A 16,798-nucleotide genomic window follows, 5' to 3' on the forward strand; every position below is an offset into this window, starting at 1 on the left:
TAGAAGTTGACTACCAGTTACTAATTTAGTAAATAACACATGCGTTAACATGGAAATGTACTCAGTTGATGAAACGAATGGTGTAAAAAATTTCGATGCATTAAGCTTCGAAAGAAAGATTGTAGAACTTGTGGAAGAATTACGACTAAGAAGGGTAATTATTTTATCTTTTGATAATATAATTTCGAATGATGCCTCACATTAAATCTTCGCTGATATTTTATGATCATACCGAATACTAAATATAATAGCATGTTTTATTAAAAACAATTTTTTGCATCTATGTATCAATAATACTGTGTAACTCATTCATGTTATGATATTTTTAATTGTAATGCCGGCTCGATTTTATAGTTAAACTTCTGATGAAATATTGATAATTATTTTTTGTAAAAAATAATACGTAAAAGGAGAAAACAAATAAATGTAATAAAATAATTCCAACTACATTTAGCTACATTTAATGAAATCGTTCGGTCCTTAAAATTAATTTCATTTCAGAATTTAGAAGTTGAAAATGAAAAGAATTTAAAATCCTGTATGGAAGAAAAATATAATTTGGAAATTCAATTGGTAAGATTTGTTTGTTTGCTTGAAAATACTGCCATTTTGCACATATTTATTTATTTTACATATTCCCTGTGCAATGCGCGAATCAAAGTGATCTTTCCAGAAGCAAGATATATATTTGCTTTAACTTGTATGTGCTTCAGAAGCAGATTTTTTTTATTTTTTTATAACTGTTTAATGTTATTCGTGGGTAAAAGTTTGAAATGATAAACTAATTCTACCCAAGAATCTTACAATTTATCTGAAGATTTTCCTTAAAATTCAACTATAATTTTTACGAAAAAGAGACAGGTTCGCACAGCAAAACAGCTGTTCTTAGAAACCAACAAAATGCAAAAAATTAAGCAAAAATAAGGAGCAAAAATTTCGACAAAGACTTTTGAATGAAAGTTTCATATTTGAGGAAGTACAGAAAGAAGTTTTATTACGATGAATGACTATATAAAAACGCCAGAAAAAAATTATATTTGTTAAATAGCATAAAGTATAACAGATAATTATTTCGGAGAAATGAAAAAAAATGAAAATTAAATAAATAACAAATTAAAAATAAAAATTGTAAAATAAATTATATTTTCGAAAGCAGACACTAACAATCCAGTTTTAAATTAGTATACGAATTAACATCGTTCTGACTATCTAACAAAACCCTTATGAATAAATTAGTCGATTATTAATTAATAAATAATAGCACAATTTCCTATTTTTTAAAATTAGAAATGTGTTTAACTATATTTAAAGTAGTCAACAAAAGAATTGTGTGAAATGGAACGTAAATGTTGTCGATAACGTTTTTCTATATATAAGTAAAAAAAAAACAAGCTAATTTTGATGGAATTAAATTGAATATAATTGTGAAAATATTTTATGAAATTTACTCAAGAGTTCTAAAAGAGACATCTAGTGCCAAGAGAACGGTTGTTTATGATGCTAATTTTCACTTAAAATATTAATAATTTACGAAGCAAAATAACTTTTTAAAAAATGTTTACAAGTATACTTGTATAAATAACATATGCATTCCTACTCTAGAGGGAAAATAAATCTTTCTTTATCTCGTTAAATGAAAATATGAAAGTGATCTGAAATTTCGAAAATTGTGAGAGGGATATAGAATTGTGAACCGGATCTTCTTAAAAATATTAAATAAAACGTAATATTTATAAAGAAAATGAGGTAAAATTTCTTAAATTTTGAAATTTTGAGTATCTAATGAAACATAAATATTATTTAAATATAATAATATTAATAAAAGTAGTCAATAAACAGAATTAAAAACTATTAAATTTTTTAATTATAAGCTTATAAAAGTAAAACGAATTCGTAAAACTTTTCAGGATGACCAACAACGAAAGCGTGTTGAAGAAAAAGAATCTTTGAAACGTCAAATATCTTTTTTCAAAAGAAAACTTCAGTATAATTTTTACGATACTCACGACGAAAAGGTAATATTAAAATAACTTTAAATGCCAATTGCAATTCTAAAATAGGATCATTATTAATTGCCTTCCAAGTAGTTTTACGGTTACTAGTTTGATATGCTGCTTAAAAAAAAAGGTATGTTTAAATGATTTTTTTAAAATGCCTCCCGAAAAAAAAGAACATTTTGTGCAAAAATGTATGGTTCTAAGGATTAGGTTCAGAACAACCTCTCTGAAACAGCCATTGAATATAGCATCATTAGGCATTTGCTTCAAAAAATTCTGCTTCATTTATTATGAAATTTTTCTTTCGTGTATATCATTCAAAGATTAGTTATATTTTATTTTCAATTTTCTGGCGTTTATTATAGTGTCAGTAAAGCAAATTAAGATAAAGCCTGAAAAAATAACTTCAATCTTCAATCTATAGGGTTGCAGACACCGTGTACTGTTACTACTAAAAATCTAACAAATAACGAAATTCAAAATAAGAACGATATTCTTCTAAATGTAATAATTTGCAAAATTGTTAGTTTTATTTTTTATTATCCCCAGTTTAATGACGTCGGGAAAGATTTTTTTTAAAGTAACACATTTGGTATACATATTTCTAAACCCCGATTTCAATTGTTAGAATTTATAAATTCTAATAAATATAATTTTTTCTTAGTGACTGTCCATAATATATATTTTTAGAATTCTTGCGAAAAATAAAATAAAATAGCCCGTACAACTAATAACTAAGCGAGGGGGGAAAACGCACGTAGGAAAACCAATTCATCGCTAGGGAGGATGGTGAGATTGAAAACAACATGACCAGTTTCATTCCCTAAAGTTGAAAAGGTGATTATGAGAAACATTTACAAGATTCACCGGTAAATTAAACCTGTTTTGTTTGCTTTCTCATCTTACCTTCCAAATTAATGATTCTACTGTGCTCGAAATAATTTTTTTTTTTAAATTTTTGTCTTCTAATGTGCATACTATTTTTAATTTCATTTTTTACTACGATTATAAAGATATGTTTTAAGATCGACGCTACGGAAGAATCAGTATATTGATAGCAAAAAAACGGGAACGTGAATTTTGATCGGAGTGAAGCTGTAAATACAAAACGAGTATATGCGCCATTATTAATGATGCTGTGATTAAGGATTTGGCTTTTTATAAAACAAAATATTTTAATAATATTTTAAAGGATGACCAGGATCGAAAATATATTACTGAGAAAGAATCCTTGGAACGAGAAATATCTGTTCTCAAAAGAAAACTGGAAGACAATATTTGTGTTTCTGATGATGAAAAGGTAATAAATAATGAGTTTTTATGAAAATTTGGAGGCACCACGACCTGCTTGTTTTGCTCAGTAACCCCCGTTTTTGCTTCCCATTCATAATTGTTTTTCCCCTTAAACATCAATATTTTCCACAAATACACAGACCATATTTTTAAAAATGTAAAATTATCATTGCTTTAAGCAAGAACTTTGTTAATATGTTAAGCATAACGAAATAGACGATTACTTGGTTTTGAAAAAAAATCTTCTGAACTTGAAAAAAAAAACTATAACCTAAAGAACAAAGATAGTGTGACTTAATCCGAAGAAATAAACGAGAATTCATTTTACTCGTTGATAAAACTTGTAGTAATATAAATAGGAATAATTTTTATCGCTCTTCAATAGTTTTTTAAATTAATTTTACCATAAATTTTAAGATTTATATCTGGCAACACTTTAACTCTCTCTTTTGCTACTTTTAACTAATATATACTCGAGTGCGAGGTCATAAAATAAAGAAATAAAGAACTCGTGAGGGAAAAATAAATCTTCTTCAGCAATTGGATCCTTGCATTTCGAGAAGAAGAAGATCATGGATATCCACAGTTGTGATCTGTGACATCAGCACCAGCTGATTATTTATAATCAAAATGGAGTTTTAAAGATGAGCTACGTTTCTCCCCTTAAGTTAGAATATTAATTAAAGTGAAGTTAATCAAATACAGAGCCGTATCGCATATCGAATTTGTTGAAAGATATAATTCTTCCTCGTCTACGTCATTTACTTAACATAGGTTTATTATTTGTTTATGTATTTTTTTTATCACCGTGATAGATTTTTGCTTTGTGTACATGGCAGCATCGATGAATAATTAGTTTGTTCTTGTCCTACATGACTTCATGCCTGTCTTTGTGTTAAGTAAGTAATATATAGTGTAAGAATTGAAATCTTTGCGAATTTTTTTTGTGTCAGAATGTAGAAAGTGTCACTTAAGACAATTGATACTTGATACTTGAGGGGCTAGGCTTACTCGAAATAGAATGGAAAGAACAGTCACTAACATAAAGAGATGCCACGTTTCAACATCCAATCAAGATCGAGATACCCACAGTATGTTACTTGCAGGCATCCCATTAATAAATAGTCCTTATTTTAAGCAAAAAACCTGAAATAACAGAAAATAACTAAATTTTGCCATAACTTTCAAACAAACTAGAATTCGAAACAAAATTTGAATTGAGTTCTCAAATTAAATTAGCTTTTTCAGCAAGTCAATTTTTAACTCTGTCGTTGCATTTCAGCAGGTTACAGATCAACCAAACATGATACCCCCCCACATGTTTAACAATAATTTTTTTTAACTATTTCACAAATATTAGTATTTTTACTCCGCCTTATTTCCAGTATATTTTTCTACAGCCCATCGTAATTTCAAAATTTTAAATCTTATAGTTTTGTAACGTAAAGACAAAAAAGTGAGAAAAATTCACGAAAAAGTACTTAAAATTGCAATTATTTCTGAACAAGCTTTAATTTTTTGAAAACAGCTCGCTTTTAGTTCATAAACTAAACTGATCTTTTTACCACGTCAAATTTCAACTTTGTTGTTGTATTTCAGTAGTCTGCAGAGCGACCCGTATGTTATTTTTTATGTCAAGTTCGACAGTTAATAATTTTCGAAGTAGTTATTGAATATTTTTTTATTCTATCGTACTTTCTGCACATTTTGATACAATTTTTTGCAATTTCAAGCTTCTAAGTCTCCTAGTTTTAGGGCACCAAAATACAATGTAACGTTAAGTTAAAGACAAAAAACAGCGGCAGTGTAGGCCTTTACAGTTTTTTATCATCTGGAAAAATATTGTTTTTTTATTATGTTAGTTTAATCAAAGCAGGTATTAACCTTGGCTATAGCAGTTTAATTATTTTATGAATACAACAATTATCGTGCCGAAACACTCAACTTATTTTGCTAAACGCGATTAGAATCGAACAAGATTTTTATACAAATTGGGGTATTTCAAAAAAACTTTTTTCAGTTATAATGGTTGAAAATTCCGTGGCCATCTATTCTTGGCAAAGACATCCGTGCTTAAAACAAAATGGTGGCCCAAAACCCAAAACATGATTACGGAATATATAGTGTTTTGTATGATTTTGGAATATTTAGTGTTTAGTATGATTCTGGAATATTTAGTGTTTTGTATGATTCTGGAATATTTAGTTTATTTTTGAGATCCAATATTTTTCAGCACATTTGATGAATATAAATACAAAATCAAGCATTTACTTTTAATTAATTTCAATTTGTATTAATTAATTTTAATTTTTATTAATTAATTTTAATTTTTATTAATTAATTTTAATTTTATTAATTAATTTTAATTTTATTAATTAATTTTAATTTTATTAATTAATTTTTATTAATTAATTTTAATTTTTTAAAGTCTTGTTTAATCATGAGATATTGAAAGCATAGTAAACTTTTCCTCATAAAACAGTGAATTTTTCATTAAAAAATACTTGAAATTTGTTTTCCCCGAATGTATGATTTATTTTTGATAATTAAAATTAAATACTAAAATTGCAGTACTAAAAATTATGCTCTGACATGAATTTTTTAAAAAAAATTCTGTTAATGATTTTTTATTCATGTTTTCATTTTTATTTGCAAAATTTGTGAAGAATAATGAAATTTCTTTCGGTTTCAGGCTAAACAGCAAATTATGAACAAAACTTATTCCCAGGAAGTGAGAGCTTTGAAGGAGGAGCTTCGAAATGCTGGAGTATATTTTATTAATTATTGTTTAACTTTTGCATTTTTGTGAGAAAAAAAAGTTTTTGTAAGATGTGACAAAATTATTTAAAATGTTAATGATTTTTTCTTAAATAATTTTTATGTTATAAAGAAATAAATTTATCAATTAATTTTAATTTTTCAAAAAAAATACGTGTGTTACATTGGTATGTTGAACTTTAATATAGTGCTCTGTAACTGTAGCGTAATATCTCTCTGAATATGATGTTAAAGAGGACAAAAAAACTATGAGTAAGAATACTTAATTTTTGGTTAACATTAAATCGAGATTTCATACACAATTTAAAGGGTGTAATTTAAATCAAAGCTCTTAAAATGGAATAAAGCTACATCAAAGCTTCGTGTCTTTACTCCATGCGAAGATTATTTTCATTTCTGAAAACTTCAAAGTTGACACGTTTTGAATATTTTGTTTGCCAGCAGAATGAGCTAGCTGCCATGAGCTAGCTACATATTAAGCAAGTTGTCATTATTAATAGAGTTTGTTAATATTAAAAATGATTAAGTAGAAAACGGACATGATTTTTTTATCATACTTTTTTAGATACTCGCACAATTTAGCATAAAACTGATACAATGTTTGACATTATCTCATTTTAAAAATGTTATTCTGTCAAGTTAAATCTATGAGTTATTATTTTGTTAAAAAATAAGTTCCTTAAAATATTTCTAAGAGCTCTATTGTAATTCTCTAGTGAATAAAATTATCTTTCACTTTCATAAATAAATGAGTATTAATCTAGTCTGAAAGTTTCAAACATCACAATCAAACCTAATTAATAAAAAAAAACATTGAATACCTTCATTTTTTAATTAATTTGATAGTGAGAATATAAGCAGATTTTAAATACTGTTTCTTTAAAAGAAATCGAAAAATTGTTTTCTGAACATTCGTAAAATGACATAAATATGTTTGTTTCAAAGATGTATGACATATAAATTTAAATGCTTTTTTTAGACTGAAAGATTAAACCTGACCAAGAAGATTCAAGCTCTAGAAGCGCAGTTAAAACTTCATACCAATTATCAAGACAGTATTGTGAAGCAAATAGTTGAAATTCGAAATCGTTTGAAGGAATTAACTCATGAACGTGAAAAGTTGAGAACTAGTCAGGAGATGGTAATGAGCAACAGTAAGTTACTTTCGAATATTTCACCTTACTTACATTATATATTCAATCTCAGTCTAGAATAATATATAGTTTCAATATCTTTGAGTTTTTGATTGAAAAGATTAAAAATCAGTTAAAAATTATACTGTTGAGAAAATTGAGAAGATCGTTTGAATGGAAACTTTAGTATTCAAAATTTATTATTTACTAGAATTAATGTAATTTATATAGAATAAAAATTATTTTTCTCTGTAAATTTTTTTTGTGGCAAATATTACGTTGTTAAATCTAAGTTAAACCTATACATCTTTTGTTTGACACTCTAACTGAAAAAAAAATTAAAAATAAAAATGTTACATGTCGGTGATATTATATTAATTTTAAAAATGAGCTTCTATTAGTTCTTAATGTAGCCCAACTGCTTTAAAATACAAGATGCTCAGGAATATTTTTGTTGCAGTTTTATGGTTGCAATTGATGGTTTCTTTCTCGGTATCCATATTTATTTTTTTTGGTTTGCGTAAGTTCTTTCTGTCAAACCCAATATTGTTTTATAGACAAAATGACGTTATTACAGCTAAAGCAATCTTTTGGTTAAAAACTGAGGTATGAATAATCATATTACCAGAAGAAAAACAACGAGTTAGTTTTTGAAGATTTTTTTAAAGGATACAGAGAAGTTATATCAAAATTCGAGCCAGAAAGTTTTTATTTTATTTTGATTGTTGAACAGCTGACCGATGTTCAACTTAGAAGCCTTGAAATTTTGAACCAAACCCAGAAGACGAAGGAAGCAGGATCAAGCATTGGGACAAACTGGTCTTGGAGGAGAACTTTTTTGATGGAACTAACCCCCATTTGCGTTACATGGAGAGAAAAACCACGAAAACACACAGTGAGCTCGGTGGCAAGGAGATTTTATCACCATCGTTGATTCGCCAAACCAATTTTCACAAAATCAGCTCAATAATCATATTCTGTGTACAGCGCCTTATTTTTTCTTGACCGCATACACATTACAAAATGCAATTCCTCGAAAAGTAAATTCAAAAAAGTATAAAAGAAATAGTGTTTGCAGTATAGTAGTAATTTATTTACATCGCAGAGATAGAGCTGCACAATGGGCTATTGGCGACCTCTGGGAAACATCCCTGAGATTGATCCGATGACATGCCATCACAATTTTGATTCTCTGCTGAGGGAAAGGCTTCTCCGCTTTGGTCGTAAGTGAAGTCATGCACTTGACGATAGAATAGTTTAACGAGATCAATATACCTCATATTTTTGGTTCCTCCGCAGACTGATCAAAGTGGTCACGTACCCGCACACTGACAGCTGCCAATGATTCTTAACTTCTACGATCTACTAGGAATCGTAAGAAAAAACTTAAATAAATGTTTTGATTTAGAGAATTAAACTGAATAAGATTTTGGCAATACGAAATTATCTCTATTTTTATTGATTTATATTTGATACCCAGATACATTCACCTAGATGCATGGGGAATTAATAAATGTAGTACAAAATGAAATTAACAGGCTAAAATTACATGCAATTAATGTGTGCAATTAATAGTGTCTTCGAAATTGGTAAATAAAATACTTAGTCAACAAATACTTTAAAATATATTTAGAAGCATACATATATTAATATATTTTAAATATGTTCTAAATATATTTTAGACAAGTAATAGTTAAAAGTATGGGTACATATGATGATGAAGTTTTGAATTATTCTTCATTTCAGTCATTTATTTCATTTTTAGTTAAAGAGACAAAAGTGGAGTTTTGTAAGTTTGATCAGAGTCATAAACATCTGATGGAATGCATAGCGATAACTGAAAATCTCAATAAGGACCTGAAAAAAGAATTAGTATCTTGCAGGTTTGCTTTTATATTGCTATTGAAATACTTAGATAAATAGACATTTCCAGTACTCCGTATTTCATTTGTGTCATTTTAAGAAATAATAATATAGTCAGATCACGAGCAGAAGTGTAATTTAAGCATAGAAGGGAAATACAAAATGCATTGTAAGGTGAAGGCTTGACAAACAAACATATAATTGTTATAAATAGTTTTATTAGCTTTTCAACGTACGTTGCGCTACAAAAAAGAACACCCTGCATAACTTTTGATGTAATGATTGGATTTTCCCTTACAAGACTTAATCGTAATAGTAGAGCTTACCTTAATTGTGCCAATTAATAAATGCAGACGATATTTTAAGTAACGAATTCAGATTTCAAAACGTACTTTCTCTGAATAAATGTACTTTTTTTGTTGACAGTTTCGGATTGATTGCAGACAATTTTGCTTATAAATAATCCTCAAAACTCTAGGTGTAGCCGCAGTCTGGAAAATAGGGTTCAAATAGTTATTAGTTAGGAGAGTGGTTGGAAATTTGGAGATTTTGATCTTAATTTAACACTTTGTGTAGTTCAATACACCAAGCTGAATTTTTAAGTGAATCAAAAAAATCTTTTAGTGCAATTATAAAGTTTGTTTATCCAAAGATAATTCCATGCAAAAATAGTTTTTAATAATTATTTATTATTTCATTTAATAGCAGTTGAAAAAATTTAAAGTATTTTAAAATGCATAATTTTGAATGGCACGCAAAATACGAAACTTGAGCGCAATCGGTCGAGTAGTTTTTGAGTTATCAAATTTTAAAGAAGACTTACATTTAAAACTGGGTTTCTCAAGAACAATTCGAAGCATTTTATTCAAATTTTGCATTTTGGCATTTTTTAAAATGAATTAAAAAATTTGTATATTTTACAATTCAAAATTTTTTTGATTATTGTTAAATTAAATAATAAAAGGTAATGAATATTTATTAAAAATTATTTTTTGCATGAGATTAGCATTAGCATTTTGTATGAGATTAACATAAATGAATTTGACAGGTTTGGTATCAAGATTTGATGGGTTGCTTAGTAAGAATAGGCACCGAAGTACTTAACTACCCATTTCAATGCGAGTAGTTAGGCTGTTTTATATTGATATTATCATGCATATTATTTTCATGTCATTAGATTTATATAAATTTCTTAAATTTGCATAAAACTTTTTACTAGATCAGAATTGACTATGTCGAAGAGTTCTACACCTGTTCCATTACAGGAAAATAACTCTGATTCAGAAAGAGTAATAGTAAGTTTAAAAATGAAAATTATTTTTTAAAAAAAGTATAAAATGTACTATTTTTAAGATTAATTGCATTTTATCGTGCAAATGTGTTTTTAAACTTAAAGTATAACATGTATAGTATAGTATAACTAGTATAGTATGTATACTTATAGTAAAACTTACCACATGTATACTCATAGTATTACATGCATAATTATAATATAATTATAGTATAGTAACATGTATATAGTATAACTAGTATAGTTTGTATACTTATAGTAAAACTTACCATATGTATACTCATAGTATTACATGCATAATTATAATATAATTATAGTATAGTATACTTATAGTATAACTATAGTATATAGTATACTTATAGTATAACTATAGTATATAGATTAACTTAGAGTGGTTTTAAACTCATAGTTTTGTGTTTTTAAACTTATAGTGTGGATTTCTTTAGAAGTGACTGTTGATCTCATTATAAATATGTCTAATTTTCTTCTTTATAACTTATACTTTAAAATAGTAGTTATTTTATTAATCGGCTTCCTGACTTATAATGTTTGAGTTGCATAAATATCACTTTAAAAACTTGAACGCATTGATGCCCGAGCTTATACAGCTTTCAACGGCAAATTGAATTTGATCATTGATAGTTCAGATAAGGGTAATCCTCTCTGTCCCTCGCTTTAAGTGATCTTAAGTCAAACTCTTAGAAGTATAAATGTTATGTAACGTAAAATAAACGAGAATAAAAGTGAAGAAAGATGCTAAGTGATGTTTTAATCAATTTAGAAATATCAGCTTCAAAAAATATCACTACAAGAAGCAGTTCTGTTTTTACAAATTATTTTATTTACTTAAAAACCATTTTTTTAAAAAAAGTAATGGCACTGGAAATTGTTGTATGCTTACAGATGACGATAACACGTTTATAAATCTTGTAACACTGGCTATCTTCTTTCATTAAGCTTTTTAGCAGTGAAATGCTATGGGTCATAGTAATTTTTCTAGCATCTCTTATTTCTCTGATGGTTTTAAATCTCTATCCTTTTATCTTTGTTTCCTTCTATTCCTTTAAAATGATTTCAATACATTTTACACTTTAATCTCTGAGATAATTTGATTACCATGTTCGTTCTCTTTTACTCGGCTACTTCACTTATCTTTTGTAACTATTTGCTTTTTATTTATCCTTTTCCCTGTATGGAAAGGTGCAATTGCGAGCATCGGATATGTATCAATTTGGATCAAACACCGAAAACTACTATTTGATAAAAATTGTTCCTCATTAATATTTATCTAATTAATATTAATATTTTAATTCATGTTTAGAATTTAAATTTTCCACAATACTTACAATTTGGAAAAGAACAACTAATATGGAAAAAGAAATGTTTGTGATAAAATTTTAAAAAAGTGAAAAATCCCAACCACCTAAGTTCGTATACTCCTTGGGTATACTCAATAATTCAAATATACAGTCTCTTAATGTAATAATAATACACATAATTATTCTTGTAAGTGAGTCAAAAAGGTTAACATTTAAATTCCTAAAACAATTAAATTAGTAAACATAATTACCGATTATTTATTTATGAATGAGGTATTACACTTTAATGAAATGTTTCTAACCTTTTGCTGTTATGTATATATTTATTGTATCTTTAATTAATGAAAAAAAGAAGAAGAAAAATACGGTTTGAGTTTAAAATAAAAAGAAATAGCGAAAAGGAATTGCAGCAAAAATATCCGGAAGTAACATATACTAATAGCTATTTTTCGTTTTAATTTTCATCAGAGCGTATTTTTAAGGATTTTTCATATTATAAATTTAAAAGATTTTCTTGCTTTTTTTTATTAAATTTTTCATAATTACTACTATTCTTGTCCATTTTATCAGTCCATCCCATATTTTAATAAATAGTATTGTTAAGTTTCAAATGACTTTTGTATCCCTCATTCTCGTGTGGCAAGTCTTGAAAATGGGAGCCGTTTTTGAGTGCTTGGAATCTGTTGACTTTCGGTGCCATCTTCATATTTGAAACCGATTAAACTTTAAATCAGGAATTTCAGCTGTATTAGTTTTTTTCTTCCTTTAACATGATCAAAAAGAAGAATATTTATGCGAACTATTTCATAGTAGCGGAATATTATATGTCGTACAATAACCAATTTGGGATCAGAATTGCAGAGAATATATAATTTTTGCTCATTATCTTTTGATTCAATTTAAAAACGTATTATATAAAACAAATTGAAAACTTTTTAAAGCTTTTTAACCTTTTCCATTTCAGTGCCAAAAGAGGATTATCGAACTTGAAAAACTATTTCTTCAGTCAAGGAAAGAAAACGAGGTAGGTAATATATGTATATACATACATATATATATANTATTCTAAGTTACTAGGGGCCCGTAAGTACATATAAGTATATTTATTGCTTATCATCTTTGGAAAATATACCATATATTATTTACAAAATTATTTTTTAATCTTTTGAAAATATCTCTTCCAACAAACAAATGAAAAAAATAAGTATATATATGGGTCATTCTCACGAAAACTGTCATTTTTCAGTTCATAAAATCCCAAAAAAGTAAAGTGAATAAAAAGCTCCTTCCAGCAAAAGAAAGCAAAAGATCCTTCTAAATAATATGTATATATATATAACTCAAAGTGTTTTCAAACAGTGTGAATTGAAGCCAATAAACAATAAATATTATTAAAATGTATTTTCTGCTTTATGTTAAAATCTTTCATAGTTTTAATTTTAGTTTTTGTTAGCATTCTGGCCAAAAAATTGATTTGCCGAATCGAATTTTCAGCAGAAATTTAGAAAAGTAAAAGAAAGAAAGATTAAAACAATAATAATAATAACTTCAAAATACCTAACAATAAAACTCGTAAAGAGACAAACTTCAATTGCTCGATTGTTTAAAATTTGGGTCATTTTGTCTCCCAGACTTCGATTATTCCCCATAATTTGAGGGGTCAAAAATAAATTTTGAATTTATGCATCAAAAAGAAATTAATAAAAGGAAGTTTGTTTTTGAGTATGATCTTGAAATTTAATTAGCAGTTTGAATAAAATAAATTAGCATATCATAAGTGACAGTAACATATAATTAAATAAATTAACATATCATGACATATCTTCAAACTAGGAATACCACATCTAAGTATGTATAAATCTGATCTATCTTATTAATTTTATCTTGAGTGAAGCTTTCTTACATACATTTCAAATTATTATGTTATATGTGAGCAATTTTGTCAGTAAAACGTATGTTTAGGTAAACACGATAATACCTGTAAATGTCTGTTTATTTTAAGAACATATTTATGTAAGTTAGGAGAGAAATATGCAAGTATATTTAAAAAATTACAGTAATTATATAAAAAAAAAACGTTTGTTTTAATAGTTTTAACTTTTTAATTAGACCTTAGATTCAGACCTTTTTTTGGATTTAGTGCAATTCGCTCTGTTATCTGTTACATATTTTAGAAATTCAAATGCATTTTTTAATTTTTCTTTTTAGAAAACTTTGAATAATTTAGTAGAATCGAATAATAGATTATGCAGCTTTATAAACAAGTGTGCTGAACTACGTGAAATAGAGAAAACTTTATCGTTAAAGACTGAAAATTATGAAAAAGAGTTTGAAATACTTCAAAACAAATTGGATGAGCAGGTTATAGAATTGGAGAGACTTCGTTTGGAAAACACTCGTGCGCAGGTAAACTTTGTGTTAAAAATATTTGGTAACTTCATTTTTATTCAAAGACAAAAGAAACAGATTATGAAACGTTTCATCGCATTATGTTATCATAAAAGTCCATTTTCATTAAAAAAAATAACTCTTGGATATTACTTTTTTACTTGCAACTCGAAAAAAAGGTTTAAAAATTCAGAATTCATCAATATATATTTTAAAATAATAAATGTTAGTTGAATGTTAAATGTGAAAGTTTATTTTATTTTTTTTTACGATTTTTTTAAATCGGTAGGAAACTGAGAAAAAAAATTGTACTATATAAGTGAAAACAATTGTAAATACTATAAAAATTAAGTTATTTTTGTTGGAGAATATAAACAAATGAAACAAGCAACAACGTGATAAGGGAGGTTTATCGTATAATTTATGCCTTACATGAACTATAATTTATACAAATACGAAGGTTAGTTGGAAAGAAAATTTAAAAGTTTTTAATAAAATAATTAACACTTCGGATATTTTTCTTTTTGCTGCCTTTGTTGCTTGTCTTTCAATTTTTTTACGTAGCTTATATAGTTGTTTAAACCCTGGCCGTTACCTTCTGTAAGCTTTTATATCCTTAAGTGATAGAAGCCTGCTACCAGAGAGAAAAATCCTGCTGAAAACATTGTCGAACTGTTTGAGCCCAAACTTGTTGTCTTACATGCAGGGCCCGACGTTGCCTAATTGGGACCAGGGGCAAAAACTTCTTTGGAGGTCCCCTCTGCTTCTCTACTTCAGAAATGAAGAAATAAATTTTATGGAGATATATAAATTTTTCACCTCATTATAGATCACAAAAAAATTGACTAGAACCTTAAATAACCATAAAGTTCTTCTCGCTACAATGGTCAGACGAAATATCTATCCGTCCATTTTATTGATTTTCTGACAATTCCATGTCCATCATGCCGAATGCAGTTTTCTGATTGTTAGCTTTGTCATCTAGCTGCGAAAAATTCGATCCTTGCTGACATTAGGTCGGAATTCAGCTAAGTTTTCGCAATTACGATGACTCAATTAAGCCAATCAGAAGTCTGTGTTTTTGTAAACATAACGATCAATCCTATCGATATAACAAACATATCGATTTGTAAAAATACAGGCTTTTGATTGGCCGAATTTGCCCATCGTAATTGCGAAAATTTAGCTGAATTCCACCCTAGAAAGCCATGGATTTACGAAATATAGATTGTGTACATGCGATAGATTAATGAAGAAGCTAACAAAAAACTGACGGACTTTACACTGCACTGGGGGACCTCTCTGATGTGGGGATCAGGGGCAACTGCCCCGTATGCCACTGCCTTGGTCATGCTCTGCTTACAAGAGACCCCATATCACTACGTTTCGTATGACTGTTTTGAATCCAACGATCCCATTCTCGGAAGACGGTTAAGAGGAGCAATAATGCATTACGATAAACCGCAAACCCTTTGATTTAGGTTGGCTGTAATCTTTATTAAATCTAAGTCTGTGGTGGTAGGCATTACTTTTGCATTTCTTTTTTTTACTCGAGGCATTACAACATCTTTAGCCGAAAATAACGTCAAACTGAGTACGAAAACTTAGCTGTCAAATGTCTTTTTTATTAGCATTGTAGTTGTCACCATATTTACTCGAATGTGTTGAAAATCTAATCGATTGAATATTTACCATGTCTTACTTAGCCAAATTTCATGAGTGTAGAGCTCCATTTGTCATCTGGTTTCGCAATTTTAAATAACCAGTTGAGAATTTTAAAAACAGAATATTTCTCGATGTATCGGCGTTTATTACAGACATCGTATCGGAGTAATTTTACTATCGGTGGCAATAATGAAAAGCAATTGGAAGTACAGACTCAAAATTCACGCCCTTATTCCGGTAAAGGAATAACTCCAATATGACTGTAGTAGGCAACCTGCTTACAATCTATTGAAGGTATTTTTCTTTAAATTTTAGGTAATCAAGGAAGTCGAAGAAGCGCAAACGCAAACAGAACTTGAAATTGACGAAAAGGCATTTCCTCGGACTGACACCTCCACTTCAAAGCAGTTTGAGAATAAATACATCTCTGAAAACGAAAAACTTGATGTGTTTCCTCTTCTTAAAAATAAAATTGACATTGATGTACTTAATATACAACCTAATGAAGCAAATGAAGTATCTAAACGTAAACGGCATGTGGCATTTGTTGAAAATACAGATAATTGTGATCAACCATTTAAGAAACCATGCTCTGAAAGAAATTTCGTAAATCAGATGCATGTTGAACATGATAATGACTTATCACTGCCATCATCTATGGATAGTTCACAAAATAGTGTAATTTGTTGCGATGATAACATTGGAATCTCGAAAAATTCGAAATATGAGAATAGTTTTACGGGAGATATTGTAGTGAACGAAACTGATGCTAAGGAATTAATGAATGTGGAGAAAAATTTAAAAAATCTGCAAGTTTTTGATTATGAGAATGTTATGAACGCTGCAAGTAAGGAAGAGGGGATTCAGAAACAGTAAAATTTAAACTTAGAAACTCAGCCTAAAAAACAGTAAATTTGCTGAAATTTTATTCTAATTAGATTAATTTTATATTCTAGTGCTAATGTTTTTTTTTAAAGAAATATGCAGTATTCATTTAAACACTGCATCTTAATAATCCCGATTGATAATAAGCTATAAAATATTGTTTTGTTCGCTAAGCTACTATTACAC

At 27.9% G+C, this 16,798-nt stretch overlaps 1 protein-coding gene across 1 annotated transcript; it reads left to right on the forward strand.

Annotated features, from left to right (window-relative positions):
- Positions 1-16,798, forward strand: LOC107439943 (coiled-coil domain-containing protein 73). The gene is made up of 10 exons (XM_043042845.2): positions 1-154; positions 502-573; positions 3,190-3,297; positions 5,983-6,057; positions 7,048-7,222; positions 8,967-9,084; positions 10,284-10,359; positions 12,639-12,698; positions 13,883-14,080; positions 16,043-16,798. The coding sequence occupies exons 1-10, from the start codon at positions 50-52 to the stop codon at positions 16,601-16,603; spliced, it is 1,548 nt and encodes a 515-aa protein (XP_042898779.2). The 5' UTR covers positions 1-49; the 3' UTR covers positions 16,604-16,798.

Source organism: Parasteatoda tepidariorum, chromosome 3 (genome assembly GCF_043381705.1).
Source record: "Parasteatoda tepidariorum isolate YZ-2023 chromosome 3, CAS_Ptep_4.0, whole genome shotgun sequence".
In the NCBI taxonomy this organism is placed as follows: Eukaryota; Metazoa; Arthropoda; class Arachnida; order Araneae; family Theridiidae; genus Parasteatoda; species Parasteatoda tepidariorum.

Bases quoted from the DNA above. Each gene is read 5' to 3' on its own strand.
- LOC107439943 (XM_043042845.2), top strand. From the start codon at position 50: ATGGAAATGTACTCAGTTGATGAAACGAATGGTGTAAAAAATTTCGAT. The intron at 9,085-10,283 runs GTTTGCTTTTAT...ACTTTTTACTAG, and splicing joins AAAGAATTAGTATCTTGCAG to ATCAGAATTGACTATGTCGA. The intron at 12,699-13,882 runs GTAGGTAATATA...TTTTCTTTTTAG, and splicing joins AGTCAAGGAAAGAAAACGAG to AAAACTTTGAATAATTTAGT.